Source organism: Hyaena hyaena, unplaced genomic scaffold (assembly GCF_003009895.1).
Source record: "Hyaena hyaena isolate Hyena2069 unplaced genomic scaffold, ASM300989v1 scaffold_287, whole genome shotgun sequence".
Taxonomy (NCBI): Eukaryota; Metazoa; Chordata; class Mammalia; order Carnivora; family Hyaenidae; genus Hyaena; species Hyaena hyaena.
The window spans coordinates 671,504-690,109 of NW_024080919.1; the positions used below are offsets into that span (position 1 = coordinate 671,504).

Here is an 18,606-nt window from a genome sequence, read left to right on the forward strand (position 1 = left end):
TCCGGCCTCGGCCATTCCTTGCCGTATTGATTGGTTCCATGGGACAGAGCCCTAGTGAACGGGCCGCAAACTCATTTAAGAATTTAAAAGCAGTAGAAACGAAGCTAAATTAAAAATACAGAACTGTAAGTACAAATACTATTTCAGATTGTCAAAAGTATGTATTTCACTGTTTAAACTTTATAGCCACTTCTAGCTCACATAAATGGAAACAGTTGCTGTGATCCCTGAATAGGTTTAAAAGTGCAGTGAGGTGGCCCGAGATCTGGGCCCCGGGACCCTGCAGAGGCCGTGCGTGTCAGTTGCTGCCGTAGAGATGCTCATCCCAAGTCACGTGCCCTGGTCCGCGTGGATGTGCGTCGGACTCCCAGGCGGGGTAGAGCCTGGAGAAGTGATCTCGGGCGCGAGCAGCCCTGCGGCCAGGAAGGACCCCAAAGCTCAGGCGTCTCGTTCCCCTGCAGGCTTTCGTGACGCGTCGTCACACAGCTTCCTTGTCCTCATGGGGTGTGGGCAGCAGGAGGGACAACAGGCGGTGACTTGTGTTCAGACATGAGGGAAGTCCGGCCGCCGCCCTCCCAGTACCGCAGTGAAGCGTAACCGTGGAATGTGTCATCTTTGCCGGAGGAGTACAAATGTTATATTTTAGTATTAGGTAGGAATTTCCCTAAAATTAGACATTTCCTTAGCAAATAAGGTAGTTTCAGTAACCCGTAGCTTATAAAAACTCAACTGTCATTCTTGCTGGTCTGTCTTCTGCTTATTATCCAGGAAAAACGATGATCCATGATACATACTAAAAGCTTACCGTAAGTTTGTCAAGGAAATATGATAGAGAATGTTTTTCAGAATAGGGGTAGGTTAAGTGAAGGTACGAAGTTAAAACTTTTGAAAACTTCTCTTCAGTTCCATAGTCAATATAGTCCCTGCTTCACGCAGATGTGTTTCCTCTGTCTGCGCTGAGTAGTGCAGGCCCCAAAGTGGTTGGACTCTAAAGGCATTTTGAGCTTCTGTGGTTTGGAATGCAAGCACTTCTAACGGAGAAATTCATTCCCCTCCCCCCTCCCAGTTTAAAGCTCACGCATCATCCTACTATCCTCTCTTATGTGAAATTATGCAGTTTGACTTGATTCCTGAACTTCGTGCTGTTCTTAGAAGATTTTTTCTGCGAATTGGAGTAGTTTTTCAGATATCACAGCCACCTGAACAGGAACTTGGAATGAACACGCAATGATGGCAACTTGGTATTTTTCTGTTGGCGTTTACATCCCTCTGCTCTTTTAAAAGGACCCAGGAGCTGAGGTTTCCTACCTGAAAAATGGTTTCTCTGAATTGCGGTGTCTGAGGGTTACTGGCAAAGATGCTCAGAACTGTCACTCAAACTTGCAACGCTCCAGTCCCTATTTCGTTATCTGGTGGGTTCTGTTTGTCATGTTGGGCTCATGCTGAGCAGAAAGCCTCTTTCCACAGTGTCCGCGTGTGTCCATGTGCCCTTCCCTGTCCTTGGGGGCAGGGAGAGCCCCACATATTTCTGGCAGGTGTGGAAGTAAAACTTTACCCAAAGAACTTTAGATGTAAAGATTTGAACTTCTGCAAGAAGTACAACTCAGGAGAGCTGTATTTTGAAGGATAAAATGTTTATAATTGGGGGTAGGGGGGGAGAAGAAATTATTGTTCATGGTAAAAGATATTTAGCAACTATGGTATTCTTATTCTGAAGATTTTTGCACACTCAGGCTGTCTGAGATACTGGTAATCATCCTCCTGTGAAAAATGTACAGAGATGCAGGTCTGTAATATAAAGATCTTAAACATTATATAGTTCTTCCTGCACTGTTTTAATTTCTTTATTTTCTTATTCATTTGCTAAATACCTATAATATTTTGTCAAATGCACTAAACATTTGGGTTGAACTCTTTTTTTTTTTTTTTTTATTTTGTGGGGATTTTGGTTTTGCCCTTTGGGGGGCGGGTCATTTTGAAGGTTTGACATGCCCAGAAGCTGTTGTGGCCGACACTTGTCATGATCAACAACAACAACAAAAGGTAGAAAATACACCTACTGACCTGACTACCTGTAATATACTTCTCTTAGGGCCTCTAAAAGATGAGCCGTTAACATAGTTGATCCTTCATGGATTGAAACTTGAATCACTGCAAAATGAATCTAGGTTGCTGTCACTTTCTTTTTTCTTTTGGGTGGCGGGGCTTGATGTAGATTTTACTCTATGTACAGAATTTAATGTTGAATATGTTGAAATAACAGATTTGGCATGGTTTGGGGAAGTTAGATTTACTGGAAATGTATTCATACTGTGAATTGTGCTCTGATGGTTTAAAAAAAAAAAAAAAACAAGATTGTCAAGCATTCCGTATTAACAGTGGATGTAGAAAATTTTTTCAGATGGATAAAATGTATATGGTACAGATGTAAAGTTTTCTATGTAAAAAATTCTGTACAACTTTCTGTACAATATTGATTCTCATCTGGCATATTCTAATCAGGTTATAGGTCAATAAAGTTTTTGGATTATTTCATCAGTGCAATCAAAACCTGTGTAATCTACAGCCCCATGTTTCATTGATTCTTTTATTTTTCTGTGTTAAAAGCTGAATTTAGGAATATTCTTGGCCAGAACTACACATTCTGTTCTTTAATTCAGATATTTTCATTCCAGCTTTTGGTATTAGGATCCTGCTTGCTCAACCTTTAATATTTTGTGCATTAACCCAAACTAAGAGTACACTGTACGAGTGCGAGCTGAAGTCCCCTTTGGGGCAGTTTGCATTGTGTGGTACAATGGCATTAAACAAAACAAAAAGGAATTTGGAGATAGTTTGAGGGTGGTGGTTAAAAACTGTTCATACTTCTAGATAACGGGTTCTTGACCAGTGCATTTATAAGTGCCTCTGAGACACAGCCCTGTTGAAGCCCAGCTGGGTGCTAGAGTTGGGAGTCTCCCACCCAGGTAGCTGGGAACTGGTGGTTTGTTAGTTTGTTATTTTAAGGTACCAGGACTCTCCTCTCTCCGTTTTGTCTTCTCTGGGGAGAGGAAAAATCTTCACAGCAAAATACACAATGGTTAGTTAGGTTTACAAACTTGAGTATAAAGTTTATGTGCAGCTAAAATTACTTAAAATGGTAAAACTTCACGAGGTAAACCTGTCGGATCATATCTGCTGTTAGTTCCATCAATCAATCAATGGAAATGTGCGAGGAGGAGGGGCTCGGGTGCTGAAGACCAAAGAATTATTTCCCAGAATTTTCAGGGCACCCCTTAGCGGATGGAGTGATTAGAAAAACGGACTCACTTCTCCAAGGGCCCACGGTGGTGCGGCAAGGGTCCCAGTCTCTGGCCTGGGTGTTCCTGGCCAGACGCTGTCTGCAGCGTCTAAAACAACTTGTTTAGAAACCTCAAGTCCAGCGAAGGTAAGAAATTGACATTGGTAATGGAAATTATTTCTATCAAGTAGTAGTTAAAAGTCATATAAATTAGTAAATCTAATGCCCTCATTCACAAGAAAGATGTGGTATTTAGTGTACGGCTCATGGAAATAATAACTAGCACGTGGGACTCATTACCCAGCAACTGAAACAGCCACAACTAAACCAACGTATTTATTAAATGAACCCTTTTGAAGAGCGAGAACAGTGACAAATGTACGTACAAACAAGCGTACCCAGGTTCTGCAGTTAAGACACTTGTTTTATTCACCTTATCTTACGAGCAGAATTTAATAATGCACGTACGGTAGTTGATTCCAAGAGTTCATTACCACCTAATGTATGGCAGAATTGTGCAAAAATAATTCTATGTAATTCTACATTATATAAATTAATGGCCTTTTATGTACATCATACACATCATTATGGGAAACATACACCTTCCATACAGATGGAACCTGTGCGAGTCACGTTCAGGTGGTGACCAAAAGTAGCACACACACTAAAGGTTCAGAGTTAACACTCCTTTCACCGTAGAAGGCACCGCGTGGCCCAGCGCAGAGCCGTTCTAACCGTGGGCCGTAGACAGACCCGGCCAACCGGGGGCGCCTGGCTTTCCAGGCACCTGCTGCCGCTCCTGGTTCAGTTGCTCTGCCATGAATCGCTTCAGGGTTTCTGAGGTTCCGGGGCGCAGCCAGGGCTCAGTGGCTGCAGAGGTCGAGCCGTCGTCCCCCACGGGCTTCATCAGGTCATCGGGGTCGACCAGAGAACTCTCCTCGTCTACGGGAGCAAAGGGACAGGACTCAGGTACCGCTGGTGGCGGGGAGGGGACACGGACACCTGTTCCAGCCCCGCGTCTCCCCGTAACGTTACGTTGTGCACCGTACGGTCTCGTCCAGACGCTTCACTTCCGTGCTCGGGAACGACGACAACAGTCCACGGAGTAAGGGGACTCCGTGGTACCCTCCCCCACAGGGTTCCAAAGATAAAGTAGACGGTGCCACACAGTAAGTTGTCAGTAGGAGTAAAAGCAGTCTCACAGAACCGTAAATTTAGCAAAGTTTTAGAAATATTCCGCACCTGTTACTGATGCTATAAAGAAATGAAGTCATTTTAAGGAAAGCACCAGACGGGGGGGATGCAATTCTTTACATCCCTGCCCCTAATCTAAGAGGTTGGGGGTCTCTACTCCATTACAAGTAAGCCCTTATTTTAATGGTTCATTCTTTAATTGAATGTATTCAACTTCTTTATCTGTGTATTACTTACCAGGTATAATAGGAAAATCTGTCTTCCTACTCTGTGATGTCAACATTTTTTTAAATTACATCTCCCGGCCTGTGAAGGCTTAGCCCAGCAGAGGCACATGTGCAGTCAACTCAGTGAGCAATGAGTCCACATCGTACCAAAAAGCTCCGGTTTGGAAGGACAGTTGTTAAAGTTTCGAAGCTGAAAACCTTCTGAGATTCCCCAAATGCTCTATTTTCTCTCAGTTCCTAAAATCTAGCCCTGTTCCGTATTTATTCTCCTTACTGGTTCTAAAGAAATGGAGGACTAGGTGATCCTCGGTACACGTTAAAAGAATGGCTTTCCCACTGATGCACATTTTTTTCAGGTATGAAAAGTTGGCTCCATCAATTTATATCTCCCGGACTGCTGCCAATTTTATAATTTAAAATTAAGAAAGTGTTAAAGGTAGGAAAACTGCTATTGGAAAAGTACTGGATGTAGGTTTACAGACTAATAGGAACTGTCCCAAAAAATCACTCTGCTGTTTGCTAAAACTAAGAGAGGGCGGGTCAACAGTTGCTAAGGAACCACCCTGCCTGTGCTCGGTGCACATGCGTTAAGTTAACTCGCTGGTCACTAAAGCAATGAGACAGCGAAGTCCTGATGAAAACACTGGCTTCGAAAAGCCTGAGGCTTTTCGCCTGAGGCTGCTTTGCTCTATGGCATCAAAAGGCAAGCAAAAAAGTAAAACAATCAAAACAAACAAAAGTTAATTTCTGATAATCTCTCACTTCACGAAGGGAAGTAAGATGCTGATACTAACTAGCATTTTCCCTGCTAAAAGCAAAGCCTGGGTATAAATTATTCAATAAAAGAGTCTGGTGCAAAAGTGATCCTAATGCGAGGTTTTCCTGGCTGGTGTCTGTGGGAGTTCAGGGCTCCTCCCTCTACCCCCCACCCCAGCTCTCAGTGAAAACTTCCACGGAAACAGGTCTCAGTTCTTACAGAATGTGCTATGTGTAATCCATTAGGCTTGGACATTTACCTGTATTAACTGGTTTATTCTGAAGTTCATTCAGTCTTCGCATCCGTTCTTCATTTCTCATTCTAAGCTGATCGATATTTATACTGGACACAGATTTTAAAGAGAGACCATCTGGTGGTATATTAGGATGACTGTTATCCTGTCATTAGAAAATAGAGTTTCAGAAACAATAATTAACATAAAATGTTAATCCGTGAACCTAAAAGAATTCTTGCCCCTAATAAATGTCCAGTGTGATGAACAAAATAAATGGAAATCTATAGGATTTATATTCTAACTCCTGGTGTTTATTCATGCAGGCTCAGATGAAGGTGTAGGATTTGTGATAGTATTTACATGCCACCAGGCTGGGCTGGTGGTGGGAAATTTTAAGACCCAAAAGGTAAAAATTGAAGTAAAAGGGGCTAAGAATCAGTTGGGCTACAGCAGTCAAGACAGGGTGGTAATGGCACACGGACAGATCAGTGGAATAGAAATGAGAGTCAGGGAATAAACCTTTACCTTTAGGGACAAAAGAGCCAACACAGTTTACCAGGGGGAAGAATATCTTTTCAGCATACATTGGAACTGGATTGTCCACATGCAGCAAATGAAGTTGGAACCCCTAAACCACATCACTTGCAAAAACTAATGCAGAGTGGATCACGGACTTAAATTTAAGAGCAAAACCTAGAGGGGCGCCAGGTGGCTCAGGTCAGTTAAGCACCTGGCTCTTGGTTTTGAGCCCCACGTTGGGCTCCGTGCGGGCAGTGCAGGGTCTCTCCCTCTCTCTGCCCCTCCTCCGCTGTCTCTCAAAAAAATTTTTTAAAAAAGAAAAACCTAGAGAAGAAAATACATAAGATACCAAAAGCACAAGCAATAGAAGACCGCTAAGTTGGACGTCGCCAAGATGGAAAGCTTCTGTACTTGAGTAGACACCGTCAAGAAAGGACGAAGTGGGAGAAGAAGGGGAAAAAATATTGGGGCCAGGGAGAGAGACAAACCCTGAGAGGCTCTTGAACGCTGAGGACAAACTGAGGGCAGATGGGGTGAGGGGGAGGGGAAGGGGGGGTGATGGGCACGGAGGGGGGGCACGTGTGGGGATGAGCACTGGGTGTTATGTGGAAACCAACTTGACCATAAACTATTCAAAAAGTACAAAAAACTCACAAAATGGGAGAAAAATCTGCAAATAAGGGACTTGTGTCTACGATATATAAAGACCTTAGAAATCAACAGACAACCTGATTAGAAAATGGGAAAAGGATTTAGGATATACCACTGGCTAAGAAGCACATGAAAATATACTGAACGCCTTAGGGAAACACAAACCAAACTCACAACGATTACTGCCTCACGCTCACGGGGATGACTGTAATAAAGGACAATAACAAGGGGCGGCCATGATCCAGAACGCCTGGCTTCCCCTCATGCATGGCTGGTCGGAGTTGACAATGGCGTGGCCACTTTGGAAAACAAGTCTGGCAGGTCCTCAAGATGTTGACCTTAGTTAACTCTAGAACCCAACAATTCTATTCCTAGGTGTTTATGCAACAGAATAGAAAAACATCAAAAAACCTGTACAGACGCCGGGGCGCCTGGGTGGCTCAGTCAAGTGAGGGACTCTAGGTTTTGGCTCAGGCTGTGATCTCACGGTTAGTGAATTCGAGCCCCGCGTTAGGCTCTGCTGACAGCGTAGGGCCTTCTTTGGTTTCTCTTTCCCTCTCTGCCCCTCCCTCCCTGCTCCCTCTCTCTCAAAACAAGTAAACTTAAAAACCTCTTTTTTAAACTTGAACACAAATGTTTTAAAAGCATTTAAAACTAAACAGACTAAAAAGGGAAACGACGCAAATGGCCATCAAGTGTTGAATAGATAAATGAAAAAACACCACCACCGGAATAGCCATACTAAGAAGCACTACTCAACAACAACAAGGAGGCAAGTACTGACATGCTGAACCTTCAAAGGAAAAAAGCCGTCACAACTGACCAGATCTCATTTCTGTGCCTCCAGGAAGGGCAACTCCACAGGGACAGAAAGCAGATTAATGGTTGCTGGGGAAACAAGTTTAAGAAACTGCCCAAGGCTGTCTACTCACCAAGGTCACAAAGGCTTTTAGCTACGCTGTCAAAACATTTACACACATTCTCTGAAAAGAATATGGGCTGAATATCAGTCCTGCTGTGTAATGTGACCTTGGGCAAGTTATCTGACCAAAACAGAAGATGCCTACATACTACGTGCCTAAAAGGATAAAGCAGATTTTCCGATAAACGCGTATCAGTTGCTTCTTGTACCTTCTCTGAAATCCAATACTCCGCAAAGGGGAAGATCAGGGCGAGGCATGAACATCTGTGACGGGCACTACTGGACTTGCACCCACACTAGGAGACGGGAAAATACTGCCTCAAAGAAGCCAAGGTACCAGAGCTCGGCGACCGGCCGGGTGGCGGTAAAGCCTACATTAGACCCATGGCCGTCTCTCTCCCAAGCAGGTGCTCATTCTTCCCGGAGCGCACCCCGCACGCCTAAACTGAAAAGGGGAGAAATGAAAGACGTTCCATACGTACGAAGCCCAGTCGTTTCACTTTGTTCCTCCTGCGCTCCCTCGCAGAAGGCAGCTGTGACGGTGGGGGCAGGGGGTCATCTTCAATGGCAGGATATGTCTCCCCATAAGCACCTTGGAGGCCACACGAGAGAGAAGACTTAAACATCTGCCATTTCCCATCTTTTACTCTGAGCTAAACCAAGACCCTTTTTAAAATAGCTTTAAGGTATTATTTACATATAATAAAATTCAGCTACTATAAATGTACACAGTTCAATAGCTTTTCTGGAACTGTGCAGTCATCACTACCACCCAGTTTGAGAACACGGCTGTCACTTCAAAAAGTTCCCTTGTGCTTGCAGGCAATCACCCCCCCACCTGCCCAGCCCTGTGTAAACACTAATCTGCTTTCAATCTCGGGAAATATACCTTTCCTGAGATTCCATATAAATGGAATTATACCATGTAATATTTTGCATCTACAGAATTATGCTGAGCATGACGTGTCTGAGGTTCTTCTACGCTGTACCAGGTATCCATTCATTCTTACTGCCGAGCGCTGCTCCATCGTATGGACGCGTCACGCTTTATCTATGCGTTTACCAGCTGACGGGTATCTGAACTGTCTCTAGCTGGTGACTATTAACGCTGCTATGAACATTCGTGTGTATGTCTTTGTGGCCATACACTTTCACTTCTTTGGGGGTATATCCCCAGCGGTTAATTCAGCATTATATTCAGCATTCTGAGTAACTGCCAAACCATTTTCAGAAGTGGTCCTACCATTTTACAACGTAAGAAGGTTCTAGTTTCCTCATGTCCTCACCAACACTTGGTATCGTCTTTTTAATTGAGACCTTTCTAGTGACCATGGAGGTAAATAGCTTATATAACATTTAGAATTTTTTCTCAAACTCCTTACTGTAAAAAAATTAAAACCTGAAGGGAAGTTGTAATTATAATGAATACCTGAAGTCTTATTTTTCCACATTACTTTATTTCCATCTGAGGGGGGAGGGTGGTGGTGTTTTTGCCGAACCAGTAAGTTGCAGGTGTTGTGACACCCACCCCCACATAATTCCGCACGTGCTATCTAAGAGCAAGGACTGTCTCCTATATTAAGCCTACAATTTCACTATCACATTCAGGAAATTTAACATTGATACAGTATTATCATTTACCCTTATAAGTGATACTTAAATTTCTGATATTTTTAAACTGTTTTGTTTTTTAAGGTAGCAATAGCTACATTTTATTTAAGGAGTAGCGGTTTCCTAAAATTCAAAGAATAAAGTCTTTGGACTTCGGGGCGCCTGGGTGGCACAGTCATGTGAACGTTTGACTTCCGCTCAGGTCATGATCTCATGGTTCATGAATTCGAGGCCCGTGCTGGGCTCCGTGGTGACAGCTCAGAGCCTGTAACCAGCTTCCGATTCTGTGTCCCTCCCCCACCCTCTGCTCCTCCACCACTCGCACTCTCTCTCTCAAAAATAAACATTAAGAAATTTTTAATAAAACAAGTTTTCTGACTTCTATATATACCCCACCACTAATTCACTTGCTTTAAAATATATATACTATTTTTTTTCACAAGAGCTTTAAGTTCAGTAAAATGGAGTAGAAAATAGAGAATTCCTATATACCCCTGTCCACACACACACACAGGTTACCTGTCAACAACCTCCACCAGAATGGTGTTTGTGGAAATCAGTGAACCTGCACGGGTACATTATCACCCAACGTCCAGAATTTACACTAGGCCTCACTCCTGGTGGTGTACCTTCCGTAGGTCTTGACATGTGTCCACTGTGACCGTATCCTACCGAACAGCTTCACTGCCCTAAAACTCCTCAGTGTACCACCTACTCATTCAAGGATCCTCTGTCTTTCCATGGTTTTGTAACTCATTCCTTTTTAGCACAGAGTACTATTGCACTGTCTGGATATACCACAGTGTATTTATCCACAAGTTTATCCTTATTTGTCTTCTGAAAGACATCCTGTTTGCTCCCCGGTCTTGGCAATTATTGTTAAAACTGCTGTTAAGTATCTTGGTGAGGATTTTTGTATAGACATAAGTTTCAACTCCTTTGGGTAAATATCAAGGGACATAAGTGCCGCATTGAAAGGTAAGGAGTATGTTTGGTTTCCTAAGAAATACCCAAAGTGGCTGTACCATTTTACAGTCCCATCAGCTGTGAGTTAGAGTCCCTGTAGATTTTGGCCATTCTAATAGTCGCATCTCATTGTTAATTTACATTTCCCTAAAAACATATTTTCATATGCCGAGTTGGCATCTGTCAGTCTAGTGAAATGTCTGTTTGTATTTTCACCCATTTTTTAATTGAGTTCTTTCTTACTGTTGAGTTTTCAGAGTTCTTTGTATATTTTGGCTAACAGTCCTTTACCAGAGGAGTCTTTTGCCAAGTATTTTCTTCGAGTCTGTGGCTTGTCTTCTCATTCTCTTGCCCTGGTCTTTCACAGAGCGTTAGTTTTTAACGAAGTCTGGTTTATCCAATTTCTCTCTCCTGGCCTGTGCCTGGGTTGTATCTAAAAAGTCATCACTATACCCAAGTTCTTCTAGGTTTTCTCCTCTTTTGTCTTCTAGGAGCTTTATAATTTTGCATTTTACATTTGGGTCTCTGGTCCATTTTGAGTTGATTTTTGTGAAGGGTGTAAGGTCTGTGTCTAGATTCATTTTTGGGCACGCAGGTGTCCAGCTGTCCCAGCACCATTTGTTGAAAAGACCATCTTGTGTCCTTTGCAACTACCTTTGCTCTTTTGTCAAAGATCAGTTGACTGTACTTGTTTGGGTCTGTTTCTAGACTCTGTTCTGTTCAGTTGATCTGTTTGTATATCAGTACCACCTATCAGCACCACCCCGTCTTCATTACTGTAACTTTATAGTAAGTCTCGCGGTCCCAGGGGTCAGTCCTCATGTCTGTCCTCTTTCTATACGGTGCTGGTTATTCTCGGTCTACTGCCCCTCCCCCTCCATGTAAACTTTAGAATCAGTTTGTTGACATCCATAAATTTTGACTAGGATTGCACTGAATTCATAGATTTAACTGGGAAGAAATGCTACCTTAAACCATACTGAGTTTCCCCAATCCATGAAACAGATATTTCTAGTTTATTTCATAAGAGTTTTATAGTTGTTTTCATAAAACAAACTTAAAAAATACTAAGTGTATATTCTTCTGACTTTTTAAAATGGAAAGATTCACATGCAATTTTAAGAAACAGCAGAGGTCCTTTACACACTCTGCCCAGTTCCCCCAGTGGTAACGTTCTGCAAAACAAGAGCAGTAGTCTCACACCCAGGATACTGATGCCGATAAAATACACTTGAACCGATCTCTCAGCAGCAGCCCAGTACGGAAGTACTGCAGTTTAACCGCTCACCAGTTAAAGGACATCTGGGCTGATTCCAGCTTTGGCTATTAGAAGTAAAGCTGTTATGAAAATTCATGTACAGGTTTTGGTGAGAACCATTTCTATGACTTCTGAAGTTCATTTCAGTTATAAAGTTTTGAAGATCAAAGTCATATTTGATAACTACTACGTTAGTAAAACAGAATATTCATTTTCCCACCTTGCAAAACAAAAAGTACTGATTTTGTGAATATGGAGAAAAAGAAATACAAGGTTAAATATTTAAATAACTAGACTGGGAAAATAAATATACTCACCAATAAAAGCACTATCAGATTCCAATAATGAAGTTTTCAAAAAATCATCAGCGTCCTCTCTGAGCTAAAAGAAACATCACATATTAATGACTTTTATTAGTACTGTATGAAAAAAAACAACAAATTTGTACCAAGAGGCTCATGTCTCCAAAGTTAGCAAAAAAGGATGGCTACTTCCCTCCTACACCACATTCCAATGCTCCCCAAATACAGGAAAGACCCTTTTTTATAAATTTTTTAAAGTTTGTTTTTGAGAGAGAGAGAGAGCATGCACATGAGTGGGGGAGGGGCAGAGAGAGGGGGAGACAGAGAATCAAGAATCAAGCCAAAATTAAGAGTTGGATGCTTAATCGACTGAGCCACCCAGACACCCCAGGAAAAACCCTTTCTACTAACGGTACAAGTAAGATAAAATCTTTAAACACTGCTAAGACTCATTCATTCCTTCAATAAATTTGTGTGGTGCACTATTTCCTCCGGGGCAGGAACAGAGACGAGAAGTTTCTGCTGTGGAGTGGGCCAGGGCCAAGGGGACAGAGAGGAGCAGGTCCTCAGGACAAGAGAGCCACGGTTGTAGAGAGAACAGAAGAGCAGGAGACAAAATATCACTGCGACTGGGCTTGCAGCGGGCTCTCAGGACATTCACAGAGTCACATACCGAGAAGAGTGTCACCTTAGATGCCAGAAGGAGCCTTAGGTCACCTAACACCACCTCCCCCCCCCAGATTTTTGGTGTGTGCTAGAACATGCCCCCAAAAAGTATTATCCATTAATTTCCAAATACATTCCACTGACACACAGCATGGATTATCACAAAGTCTCCTCTTTCACTCAATTCTTCCATATACTGCACTTCATTTTCCTTTCTAACGCCTACTGATTCTGCTTTTGCTTCTCAGCATGAAAGTAACGGCATCTCCTGCTTGCCAGACGGCCGCCCGCAGCACCGCCTGCCTGTCGCCACACCCGTTCGCCGCAGGGCTCGCTCACACAACCACACAACCGAGCGCTCGAGTCCGCCCAGGCTCTGGTCTCCAGGACAACCTGCCCCACCTTCATTTGTGTTGCCTATATAACCCAGCCTCCGGGAAGAGGAGGAGCCCAAAATCTATTAGAGTTTTGGTAACAGCCATGATAAACTGTTGGCTTGTGTGAAGTTTCTACTCAGCAAAATACGGTGCTACTAATCCAGGATTTTAATCAAAACCCCAGCTGTTAAGTTTCGATATCCTTTCATTGAGAAATGTGGCTGCCACACGCAGAGAAACCTACTGACCTGCAGAGCCGTCGGGAACAGGTGCGGTGCAGGGACAAGGAGGTCTAGACCACCTTGGTTTCGGATCTGGGCTTTGCAGCTTATTGGCTGTGTGGCCACGTGCCAGCAGTTTCTTCACATGTCAGGTAGGGATAAGCATACCTTGGTGTGCACTTTAGAGAAATAAGTATCGGGCTCCTGGCACAGGGACGGAGTGGTCACTCCAAATGGTGTAGCTGTTAGCAACATCATTATCAGTTCAAAACGGAGTACGGGCAGCTACCAGCTGGTAACCCCGGGCTACTGAGGCAGCCTAGCTGAGCGTCACCTCCATAAAATGAAAATGGGGATAATACGGTCTCTGCCACTCACGCGTGTGAAGACTAAATTTCCTTCCAGCCCCATTCAGGCCTCCCCGCTGAACTTCTCTGTCTGCGACTTGCCAATCCGACCGTTTGTCTAACAGGCATCTCAAAACCCACCTAATCTTCTCTGCCCCCAAATGTGTTTCTCCTGCTTTCCCGCTGCTGTAACAGCAGCTCCCAACAACACCCTCGACTCCACCTTCGGCTTCTCAGACCCTACAGCCAGGATGTCAAAATCCAATCAGGTCACCTTGCAAAATAAATCCAAACACTTCTGGGGTGCCTGGTGGCTCAGCCGGTTAAGTGTCCAGCTCTTAATTTCAGCTCCGGTCATGATCTCATGGTTTGGGAGCTCCCGCCCTGCCTCGGGCTGCGCAGCCAGAAGGCCGCTTGGGATTCTGCCTCTGCTCCTCGCCTGCACACATGTGCTCTTTCAAAATAAACATACAGACAGAAATCCAGCCTCTTCTGACCACTTCCACTGCTTCCACCCCGGGCTAAACCACTTAGATTACAGCAGTAACCACGCATCACTACTCTGCTCTAAAACTCTGGAAGCTTCTCCACACACGCACAATGTAAAAGGCAAAACCCTGTGATGGGTTCGGAGGCTCTGCAGTCCAGCCCATCACCTCTCCACCCGCCCTGCTCATGGCTCTCAGCCTCCCCAGCCGGGTCCCTGCTTCCTGGGTGCACCAAGCCTATCTTGCCCAGGGCCACTACATAGAAGCTTCTTCCTCCAGATGTGTCCCCTGGTAAGTCACACAGCCACCTCCTGGATGTCCTTATTTACATATTACCTCCTCCATGAGGCCTTCCATGCGCACTGTATTTCATACTGTAAACTTTTTTTTTTAATGTTTTACTTATTTTTGAGAGACAGAGAGAGAGAGAGAGAACGTGAACAGGGGAGGGTCAGACAGAGAGGGAGACACAGAATCCAAAGCAGGATCCAGTCTCCAAGCTGTCAGCACAGAGCCTGATGCAGGGCTTGAACTCGTCAACCACGAGATCACGACATGAGCTGAAGTCAGACACCTACCCAACTGAGCCCCCAGGGGTCCCCACTTTGTAAACCCTCCTATCCCAGGACACCCAGCACCCTTTCCAGGCTATCATTTTCTCCAGAGCCCAACAATCTAACATACTATATATTTATTTGTTTATTGTCTCTCCCCCTTAACAGAAAGTTAGCCCTCAGAGGGCAGGGATTTTTGTTCATTCCTATGCCCCCAGCACCTAGAATCGTTTATCTGCTCCATAGTTAGTATTCAATACCCATTTGTTGCATGAAAGAAGCCCATCCTTTCCCTTTTTTGAAAATGTTTACTTGAGAGAGCAAGTGCATGAGCAAACATGCAGATGAAGGGCAGAGAGAGGAAGAAAGGGTCCCAGGCAGGCTCCACACGGTCAGCACAGAGCCCAACACGGGGCTCGACCTCAGGAACCATGAGATCATTACCTAAGCTGAAATCCAGAGCTGGACACTTAAAGAACTGAGCCACCCAGGCGCCCCTCATCCCTTCCCTTTATTCAGTCTTTGCACAGATTTCACCTCCTCGCGATAAGAGTAACATCCTTACCTTGCTTTCTTTCTTAATAGGCCTCTCCACTACGTATATAATAAACTACTTCCACTGCTGCTAATACTGACGGCAAACACCCTGTACTCACTATGGGCCAGGCCCTATGCTAAAGGAATTTTTAAATATATTATCTCACTTAATCCCCACAACAATCGAGCTATTTTTCATTTATATATTTAATCAACACTTATACAGAAACTATGTGACAGGCCTATGCCTAAGTGCCTTGCAAATAATAATTTAATCCTTATAGCCACCCTCAGAGGTAATACTATCCCATTTTACATGTGTTAAGGCACAGAAAGATTAAATTGGCTGAAGTCACACAATTAAAAACAGACCAACTTGAACAGCCTAGATCCAATGCCTTGCAATCACAATATATTTTGTATAACAATATATTTTCTCTCTACGTATTATACTGCTATATCTCTACCTACCCACTACATGGATGAGACAAGATTTAAATTCTTTCTTAATTCAATATTCAAAACTGGATTACTCACCATATTCCAAAAAAATTTTTATCCCCCAAAAACTAGCCTGAAAAATTATAAGTGGTTTCTTACCATTCTGTGTTCCCGTACTTTAGCAGTTGGGACAGCATCCAAGTCAACTATAGTTAATGGAGAAAAAAGTTAGAAAACATTTTAAAAACTTTCCGGGGTGCCTGCGTGGCTTAGTTGAGCATCTAATTTCAGCTCAGGTCATGATCTCACATCTTGGTGTGAGTTCGGGCCCCATGTTGGGCTCTGTGCTGACAGCTCGGAGCCTGGAACCTCCTTCGGATTCTGTGTCTCTCTCTTTGCCCTTCCCCTGCTAGGATGCTCTCTCTCTCTCTCAAAAATATGTAAACATTAAACATAGATTTTTCTTAAAAGAATAAAATTTTTAAAATATCTTTTGTGACTAGCTAGCACTCCGCTGGAAATTCTTTTTCAAGTATCACATTTTAGAATGTTAAGATACTACTTATTTGTTAATAAATATAACTAAGCATCCATTCTAACTGAATAAAATCCTCCCATTCACAATAAATAGAAAAAGTAAAATCAGTGTGAACTTAAAACTGATGCCTACAGAAAAAGAAAATCATGCAGGATTCTTCACCATCGTCTCTCACACTTCCACAATCTGTGTGCAAAGCTGCCGAGTGGAGTTAACCACAGGCCCTTCACAGGAACTGAAGGCGGCTAGTTCAGCCCCAGGTGCCTGGCTCCAGGGGCCAAGACTCTGGGTCATGTATCCCAAAGGCCTCTCTTTGATGTGACCAGTGTTCCTATGTGTTCCTCTGAAGAGTGCATTTTGTCCTTTAGAACCTGTCACTGGGAATACTCTACCAATGCATGACAACCTGTATTCCTTCTTACAATTTTTTTTAAATGTTTAGTCGTTTTGAGAAAGACAGGAAGACAGCAAGGGAGGGGCAGAGAGAGAGGAAGAGAGAGAGAATCCCAAGCAGGTCTCATGCTGTCAGCACGGAGCCTAACGCAGGCCTCGATCTCAGGAACCATGAGATCATGACCTGAGCTGAAAATCAAGAATCAGACACTTAACCAACTGAGCCACCCAGGCTCTTAGAACATTTTATACCATGTTTGTGACTGTTTTATAAACCATATTTTTAGGAGTTAAGTCATCATAGTGTTTGCTGGAAGGCGGCAGGTGGTTACTGTGAAGATGGCTACCCACAGGGCCAAAATATACCTGCATCTACCTGGGGACTATTTTGGGGTTCATCGGCCTAATTTGCCAAGATCGTACCAGATGAGATCATCACCTAGGTTTCGTAAGGGAAAATTCCACCAAAATGCTTGTAAAGGTTGAAGAACGTACTCTGCTTTTCTCTTCTCTGATGACATGCTTACTATTTATCACAGAATTTGGGTTGCTCTGCTTTCAGTGACCTATGAGACCACTGTGAAAAATTCTGTACAAGATGGAGGAAAGACTTTCTCTAACATCAGTCTTTATCAAAGTCTCCACCCCGGCCTCACCTGGAAAACCACCTGCTCCTGTGATACGGTCTCGTGGTCAAAAAACGTTCCTCGGGTTCTGGAGGCCAGACCAGCTGCCAAGTTAGGGTCTTAAATTTAAAAATAACTGGTCTTCAAAATAACTGGTAAGACCATGTCTCCTCATTCTTGTTACCAGACTGTTGCGTCTTTACGACTCCTTTTCTATGGCCCGAAGGCTGGCAAAGCTGGTGAAACACCTGTGAGGGCCACGGGTCAAGAGCCCGCCAGGTGCCCCCTCCCCTGGCTCCCCGGGGCCCTGGACCCCTCCTCTGCCGCCCGCAGCGCGCTTCCGCTTCTTCAGCAACGAACTCGTGCAGCGAGGTTCGTCTCCCTCACGCCCGCAGCCCTGAACGCGGGTGCTCACGCTGTCACCCGGCAGCCGGGGGCGGGCTGATCGCACGAGAACGTTTCCACGGCCCGGACTCGGGCTGCAGCAGAACCCGGCAGCCGCGCACGAGGAAGAAACGCTCCCTCCCCGGCCCTGGCGTCCTGTCCCCTGGCCGGGTCACGGCACCCGGTCCCCCGCGGCTCCTCCGCGGGTGACACAGCTCGGCCACGGCCACAGGGCCTCTCCGGGGCCGGCGTTCTCTGCGACTACAGGCCGCAGGAGCCACGCGGGCAGAGCCGCCAACGGGGGCAACCGCCTGGCACGGAAATCCCGACGAGGGAGGGAGAAGCCAGCGACAACAAAACCAGCCCCCGCTTGTCACCTGCCGCGCCTTCCTGCGTCCTTAGCCGGCTCAGTCTCCTCTGCTGCTCCCTGAGCAGGGCCTGCTGCTGGATCTCTAAGGTGTGGTGGTCCCTTGGGGGATCCGGGTACATACATTTCAGATCAACTCGTGTTTCCGAATCTAGCAGAAAAATATACAGCTAAGTTCAATCTTGTTTCCAAATGAGATTTTATTAAACTTCACTATAAACAACATATGAATAACCTATTTTCACAATCAAGGAAAAATAAAAATAATAAAATATCACTGAAGTCAAAAGATATTAAAATTATCATACAACTAAAGAACACAAAATTAGTATTCTTTACATAAATGCCCTTTCACAAACATCAGTATAAGGAAACCCTCACCAGAACAAGCACGAGCTTATCAGGCATTCTGCACCCCTACCACCCCGCTCCCCCGATGCCCCCCAACCCGAACACACAGCTGGGCAACTCCGTGCAGGTTCACCCAAGCAGCAGTGAGTCACACGGCCTAACTCAGGCAGACATAAGACACTGTGATCACAGCCAATCCCTATAATATACTGAAAAAATGAAAACATGTTACTGGCCAATTAAAATTTTAACCCCTGCAAATATCATACAAAAAGTAAGACAAATGCAGACTGGCTGGGACGTTAGGAGAAATGTCATTAGTAGAGGGAATGATGGTCTAAGAATTCACCTGTGCCACACGTTCAAGAATATCAATTGATCAGAATAAAAATGT

General features: G+C 44.3%; 2 protein-coding genes across 8 annotated transcripts in view; one reads left to right on the forward strand and one right to left on the reverse strand.

The window, feature by feature from the left end:
- ARFGEF1 (ADP ribosylation factor guanine nucleotide exchange factor 1) overlaps positions 1–2,535 on the forward strand; it is a 152,325-nt gene extending 149,790 nt beyond the window's left edge. For both annotated transcript variants that reach the window (XM_039246951.1, XM_039246952.1), the window contains exon 39: positions 1,067–2,535. In XM_039246951.1, the coding sequence (XP_039102882.1) occupies positions 1,067–1,231 (165 nt within the window). In that variant the 3' untranslated portion in view covers positions 1,232–2,535. The remainder of the gene's footprint in view (positions 1–1,066) is intronic.
- Positions 2,536–4,010: 1,475 nt separating this feature from the next.
- Positions 4,011–18,606, reverse strand: part of CSPP1 (centrosome and spindle pole associated protein 1) — a 129,719-nt gene continuing 115,123 nt past the window's right edge. For all 6 annotated transcript variants that reach the window (XM_039246975.1, XM_039246974.1, XM_039246973.1 and 3 more), the window contains 6 exons: positions 17,872–18,012; positions 15,713–15,759; positions 11,938–12,001; positions 8,268–8,377; positions 5,718–5,856; positions 4,011–4,222 (listed from right to left, as the gene is read on the reverse strand). In XM_039246975.1, coding sequence (XP_039102906.1) covers positions 4,011–4,222; positions 5,718–5,856; positions 8,268–8,377; positions 11,938–12,001; positions 15,713–15,759; positions 17,872–18,012 — 713 coding nt within the window. The remainder of the gene's footprint in view (positions 4,223–5,717; positions 5,857–8,267; positions 8,378–11,937; positions 12,002–15,712; positions 15,760–17,871; positions 18,013–18,606) is intronic.